A 7,200-nucleotide genomic window follows, 5' to 3' on the forward strand; every position below is an offset into this window, starting at 1 on the left:
ACAGGCATACTCAGGAATATTATCTGCCATGAAGCAGATGTGAAGGCCCCTACAGATTTATTTTCTCCATTATTATAATTCAATGTTGGGAATTTAATTCTGAAAAGTAGAAAAGAAACAAATGTTGAGTAAAGACATTTAGAATACAGTTTTATAAAGGCTTTGGTCAGAACCCATGTAAGAAACAAACTTTTTAAAAAGAAAAAAGAGATGAGCTAGAAACCTAAGTCATTTTTCTAAGTGGCTTAGAGAAGCCTCTGGGGACAGATAGGAACCTCTGGAAGTGCCAAGAAGAAATATTTCACTCTGTTGCAGCATCTGGGAGGATGTTTGAAGAGGTGATAATGGCTACAGGATGAGAAGATCATTTTACATAAAATAAACTAAAAAGGCTGAACAGAAAGCTGACTTTCAGAATGTCAAGACTTAGTCATAGTGGAAAACAATTCTGGGGAAAAATTGGTAAGGATTCGCATGTTACCATCTTGAAGGTCTTCGGCTTGTACAATAATGAAATGAATTAGCATTGTGAGCAATAAAGAAATAATTACCAATTCCTTCATGACGCTTCCATTTCAAGGTGGGGAAATAAAGACCGGTTTCAAGAGGGGAAAATTTACATAGTGATTTGGGAAACATATTATGAGCATTTATAACTTCAGGGGAAATAACTAGAAATTTTGCACCAAAAGAATGGAGATAAATAGAAGTTTGAATAAGACTTAATGTTCCATTGCTTTATTTTGTTGTGTTCCAGACCTATACAAACAAACACAACAAAACTTTAGCCTTCTCCCAGCAGGCATTCCACATGAACAGCAATTCACTTACCAAGAACTACCACACTCATGTGAGCAACTTCAGTGTCTGCTTTTATTATAACAACATCCAAAATGTATTAAAGGAATCAGGAAGAAAATGACTGCCTACATGACTCCATGTCTCTTAACAGCAGGACAGATGAGAGATGCTCACAGACTAGTGGGTGGAGACCTAGGTAAGACCAGGTCTTAGCCTTGAAACCCAGTACCACTCCTGCCATCATGGAATCTGGTGCTGGACGATGCCTTGCAACCAATGCTCACAGACCCCACCTAAGAACTGTTGTAGCTTAGGCACTTGAAGATGATCATTCCTCTTTGAAGCTTAGCCATCAGAATAGGGTGAAGCATGATTAACAAAAGGTCAGAGAGAGAACTTAGGGTTCAACCTGAAGATCCGAAAAACAAACCAGTCAGCTCTTGGCTCTTACCTCGACCTCAGTCTGAAATGGCGAACCTGCCTCCAGGATTCACAGAATAAGACTGTCCTTGAAAACTGTCTTCCCTGGTCTTATATTCCTCTCTAGGGCTGGGATTAAAGGTGTACACCACTGGAATTAAAGGCATGAACCACCCGATTTCTATGGCAACTAGGGTGGCTACTGAGATTAAAGGTGTGTGTCGTTGTGATTACTGGGATTAAGGTGTGTGTTACCATAATCTGGTCTGTGAGGTTGACCAGTGGGACCGTTTTACTCTCAGATCTTCAGACAGTCTTTATTTATTAAAATACAATGGAAATACTACTATATTCCCCCTTTTTGTCTAAAATAAAAAAGGCCATAACTCATATAAGAAAACTATATAGAATAAGTATAATGACTATATATGATATATACAGACAATAAATACATCAACAATATCTAGTCCATTTGAATTTGACAAATTCAAAGAAAATATTTCATATCTATCCTATCTTGGTGAGTCCAAGGTCTTACACCTAATTTACTTTCTATCATAGCTTGCTTTCTGTGTCTGGTGAACTATAACTATCTAATCTTCAAATCCCTCAGAGACCCAAGAAGGAAATCATATTATCTGAGTAAGCAGGTAGTTCAAGAAAGCAACTTCCAAAAAATGTGAGAAATGACAAACAGCTGACAGCCTGGACAGTCACCAAAGATGCTCTGCAAAGTTGGGGCATCCATCTTTGACCTACAGGCCTAGTGAATTTGATAGACTTTTCTGTGATGCAGGATATTTTGTGACTTGCTTGTCTAATTAGGACAACATAATGTCAAAAGTTGAGGTGGGGGCATTTCCTTGCCCACTGGCTTACTTAAGCAACATATAATGTATATGTGTATGTATCAAAGTATCACGTGGTATTCCAATGATATATATAATGCTTAAAATTTACGTATCATTTAAGAATAAATAAAACAAATTACAAGCTGGATAGACTGCAAGAAAGATTTATACAGTTGACATACTTGAAGTGAAACTATCTCTGTATTAAAAGACACATAACCCAATCTGTGAAATAAAAGAGCATTTTCCCAAGTTTTGCTTGTGATAGCAGGCAGAGCCCTGGCTTCATAAAAAAACTACTACTGCTTATGTGTATGCGACTGTCAGTCAGCGTCTGTAACACACCTTCTGACTTAGGCAGCTCATCTTCATCGTTAATTAAGGTGTTTCAAGGGACAGTGGAGAAAGCTCTGCTGATGCTTTAAACTTAATTTTCTTATGTGCTTGCTTGAAAGTTAAAAAAAAACATTGAAAACCAATTAAGCTAAATTCATTATTCAATTTGCACTTCAACTGGCTACCAGATATATTTTTAAATATCAAATAGCTGAAAATGGGGCCATTAAAAATAATCAACACTTTTCCTACCCTGAGAGAAATCTCTGAAACATCTGGCACTAATCTTCTGTTCTCTTACAGCACTGAAATTAATCTGAATTTAAGTCAGATTAAGTCTACAAGTTATACTTCTGATTTTTACCATAAGAATTGTGTTGTTTTAGATACATTGCCCTAATAGGTAAACTTGTTTCTTTTAGATAAAAGACAATAAATTGATAGCGAATTACACAGTAACTAATCACAGCCTTTCTGAAATGGTAAGCAAACCTTTTACAACTGTCATTAGTATTCACCACATTTCTTTCATCAAGTTACCATATTTACCTCAACAAAATATCAATTAATTAGATACTTTACAGAACTAGAAAAAATAATTTAAAAATTCCTATAGAAATACAAAAGACCACAGATAGCCAAAGGAATTAAACAAAAGGAACAATGGTGAAAGTATCACAGTATCCGACTTTATATCGCTGAGCCATAGTGACAAAGGCTGTAGGATACTGACACACACAGACACACACACACACACACACACACACACATACACATGACCTTTTATACCAGTAGAACAGAATAGAAGACTCAGAAAAAAAAATCTCATACTGTTATTAACACCCAGTTTCTAACCAGAGTGCCAAAAATATACTCAGGAAAGACAGTCTTTTTCAACAGATTATTCTGGCAAAATTATATTGCCAATTTCAGAAGAATGAAATTAGATACATACCTCTCTTATCCTTTAAAAATATTCACTCAAACGGGTCAAAGACCACAATTTAAAATCTGGAATGCTGAAACTACCATAGCAAAGCATGGTAAACATTTGAATATATAAGCATAGGCAAGAACTTTCTGAGTAAGACTCTGAGAGAACAAGGAATAACTCCAAACACTGACAAATGGGGTTATATAGGGAGAAGTAGAAGGAGGAAGCCCATTCCTCTACAGTCCTGTCCCAAATAGAGAAGAAGGAAAATGTGATTGCCCCGCTGAAAAAGATACCAAGCCATGTGGCTAACATAGATAAGAATAATGGGCTAATATATGTTATAAGAGTTAATATGGGTCAGTTGGTCGGAGAGCCGCGGCCTGAGGCGTCCTGCCTATCCCGCCCCCTTCCCGGCGCTTCGGACGCAAGACCATTCATCAAACAGAGTGCATTCAAGAGCTGCAAGTTTGTTACCCAAGATGATGAATGCTGACATGGATGATCTTTCTGCAAGAGTAGATGCAGTTAAGGAAGAAAATCTGAAGCTAAAATCAGAAAATCAAGTTCTTGGACAATATATAGAAAATCTCATGTCTGCTTCTAGTGTTTTCCAAACAACTGATACAAAAAGCAAAAGGAAGTAAAGGGTTCACCTTCCTCTTGTCATGGAGTTGCTGCTTTTTTTTCTTTAAAGCTTGGATATGATCCAGACACAGTATCCTCCTTTACTTCCTTGAGTGTTTATAAAGAGAATGTCAGATCTAGGTAATATTAACTGCTTAACAGGAACCATCCCTAAGTTAACATTATATGTATTATGTTAGTCTATGACAATGTGCAAATGTAGAGACTTTATAATTAGAATTACAGATATTTATGAAACTTGAAGATGAATGTTTTGCCAATTTGCTTATATATGTATAGGTTTAGCACTGTCTTTTCATATGCCTAACTCGTAAAATACACAAGAGAATAACCATGTTGTGACAAAGTGACCAAAACCATGTACTGAATGCACAGCTCTGTACCTTGTCCACCGTCGTGTGCCTCTCCTCCATCTGCCTCTTCCTGCCCATCTCCCTGAGAGTAACCTGAGTAGTTGTCACCTACCAGAGCAGCCTGAACTGTAATTGTTGATTCTTAACCAAAATAAGACACTTTCTTAGCTAAGCTTGCCGTTTGTGATATTTAGTAATAAGATAGGATTGCTGGTTTCTCTTTAATCAACTGAAAATAGATTGAAGCTATAAAAAAATGAAGATTTTCTTTGAAATGTAAATTGTCACATTGAGAAACTCAACACTCTCTTTTGCACAAAATAGCCCATTCAGTGTTGAAAAGATGAGAGTGCTGGTCACATGTATGTGAAAAATAGAAAATCTTGAGGAAAGATAGAAAGAGGGGGGAAACTGGATAAACAGAAGTAACCAGCTCCAGATCCTTTCCCTCCAGATGTGTTACCTCTGGCCCACATTGCACTTTGGGACAGTATGAGAGCAGACTAAGTCTGACTGACATAAGCGGGTTAAGTGAGCCACATGTCAGAGAGAGACCAGTTAAGAATTTGGTCTCAAGGTTGGTTTGTACCCAGGAGATGAACTTTTGCAAAACGAATTGAGAGTATATTAGTATCAGAATCATGAATATAAGAGAGTTTTGTATATGTGATACTTGTTAACCTTAGTATTTTATCTCAGTTGTTTTCCCAGAAATTTTGTAAACTCAGCTACGCTGTTTGCAGAATTTTAGTCATTTCTTTTAATAATTTTTAAAAATTTAGTTTATAGCTTTCATTTGATAAAGGAGTTGATATTGAAAGTAATACTGAAATGTTATAATAGGGAAGATCCACTAATGCAGCTGATGGCTCTTAGATTGGGCTGTGTTGACTCGTGGAATTATCTAATGTATTAGTGGTGATAGCTATATGGACATGTAATCCTCACATTGCAGATATTTTGTAACCCTTTTGTGACTGCATTACAAATATTTAAAATTGTGCTCAGGTTATGCTTTGCTGTTTAATAAAAAGCTGTTTCAGAAAAAAAAAAGAGTTAATATGAAACCTGAGCGAATGGGCCAATCGGTTTATCATTAATGTAGACGTCTGTGTGATTTCTTTGGGACTAAATGGCTGTGGGACCTGGTGGGAGGACAGAGACCAGGAAGGACAGAAAACTCAAACTACAACCCCAATTAAATATTTTCCCTTTATAAGAGTTGCTGTGGTCATAGTGTTTCTTCACAGCAATAGAAACTCTAAGATACACACACACACACACACACACAAAGCCACTGGTTCAATGCAGTCATCAGACAGCTCTCAGAAAAAGAAATACAAGTTCTTTATGTTTTAATTTCTTTTCCTGTTATGAAAATCAACTTAGAGGAAAGAGTTTCTTTGGTTCAGAGTTTCATTTTATAGTCCAGCATAGCAATGAAAGGAGTTTGAGGGAACTGGTATTACCACATCCATTCTCAGGACCAGAGAACAGTGAGTGTGTGCAGGAGAGTGTTCAGCTCACTTTCTCCATCCTTATACCCTTCAGGATCCCCTGTTTGAGTATATTGCCACCCACAGTGTGTGATCAATTAATGTAATCAAGATATTACCTCAAAGACAAGCCACTAGCCAACCTAATCTAGACAATCCCTCATTGAGACTTATTTTCCAAGTGATTTTATATTGGGTCAATTAGCACCGGCCATTACAATTTAAAGTGTTTTTAAAACTGTTTAACCTTAGCCATCACAGAAATGTAAAGTAAAACCACTTTCAGAACCTAGCTTATCCTAGTCGGAATAGCTATCATTGTAAGTGTTATAGCTCTGAAATGAAAGGTATCCTGATAGCCAGAAGACATGGAGTACCTACAGCTCAGAAGGGAAAGGTATCCTGGCAGGGAGAAGCTAGGGATTGCCTACATCGTGGAAAGTTGTACAGCTCTGATTCAGTCGGGATGGTTTCCCCAGCGAAGTGTTACAGTCCTTGCTCCAGGAACAGTTTCCCTGATGCAACTCCAGCAAAGAAGGTTTTTCCCAGGGAAGTTGTCACAGCTCTGCTCCCTCTGCTCCAGAGAAATGTAACAACTCTGCTCCGCTTCCCCAGAGCGTGATAATTCTGCTCCAGTAAAGGAAACTTTCCCCAGTCAAAGTGTTACAGGTCTGCTCTGCTCCTGCTCCACTCCAGTGACAGCCATTATAACTCTGCTCTGCTTAGGGACTTTCCCCACAGAAATGTAATAGTTCCGCCCCACTCCGGGGAGAGCCATTACAGCTCTGCTCTGCTCCACTCCCGTGAAAGAAAGTCAGTGCCACAAACCTCACTCACGAGATTTATTGGGAGGGTGGAGAGCGGCTGCTTCTGCCAGGGTGGAAACAAGGCAGCCTCAAACTGAACAGGTACAGGACTTATATAAGATTTATCCAGGGGTGGAGATTTCCAAGGTGGATATTTTCGGGGTGGGGATTGGTAGGATTTCAATTCTTTAGTTTGGGACAAGTTCGGAGATTGACTGGATTTCATGCTCTGGGATTGGTTGTTTTCGTGCTCTGGGATGGATTGATTTTCCTGCTCTGGAATTGTTTGTGTTTCAGTTCCTGAATTGGTTGTGGGCAGGGTGTGTTTCTTTGGCTCTGGTCCCAGGGCCGGGGTTTTCTTTCACTGGCCCTTTTTATCCTACAACTGTCTAGCAAGCCAATGACAATAAATGTTAGTTATGATGTTGGAAGACGAGTGGCGACTGCTGCTGGGTGAATAAACTGCCACAGCTCCTTTGGAAATTAGCCTGGAAGTTCTCAAAAGGTTAAAAATAGAATTACCCTACGACCCAGCTAAAACACTAACGGGTGTAT

The 7,200-nt window shown here is 38.4% G+C and overlaps 1 protein-coding gene across 1 annotated transcript; it reads left to right on the plus strand.

Annotated features, from left to right (window-relative positions):
* The first annotated feature begins 3,711 nt into the window (after nt 1-3,711).
* Nucleotides 3,712-5,381, plus strand: LOC130865959 (short coiled-coil protein B-like). Its single transcript, XM_057757138.1, has one exon. The coding sequence runs from the start codon at nt 3,825-3,827 to the stop codon at nt 3,987-3,989; it is 165 nt and encodes a 54-aa protein (XP_057613121.1). The 5' UTR covers nt 3,712-3,824; the 3' UTR covers nt 3,990-5,381.
* The last annotated feature ends 1,819 nt before the right edge of the window (nt 5,382-7,200 follow it).

Source organism: Chionomys nivalis, chromosome 24 (assembly GCF_950005125.1).
Source record: "Chionomys nivalis chromosome 24, mChiNiv1.1, whole genome shotgun sequence".
Taxonomy (NCBI): domain Eukaryota; kingdom Metazoa; phylum Chordata; class Mammalia; order Rodentia; family Cricetidae; genus Chionomys; species Chionomys nivalis.

Coding starts and splice junctions, on each gene's coding strand:
- LOC130865959 (XM_057757138.1), top strand. CDS start 3,825: ATGATGAATGCTGACATGGATGATCTTTCTGCAAGAGTAGATGCAGTT.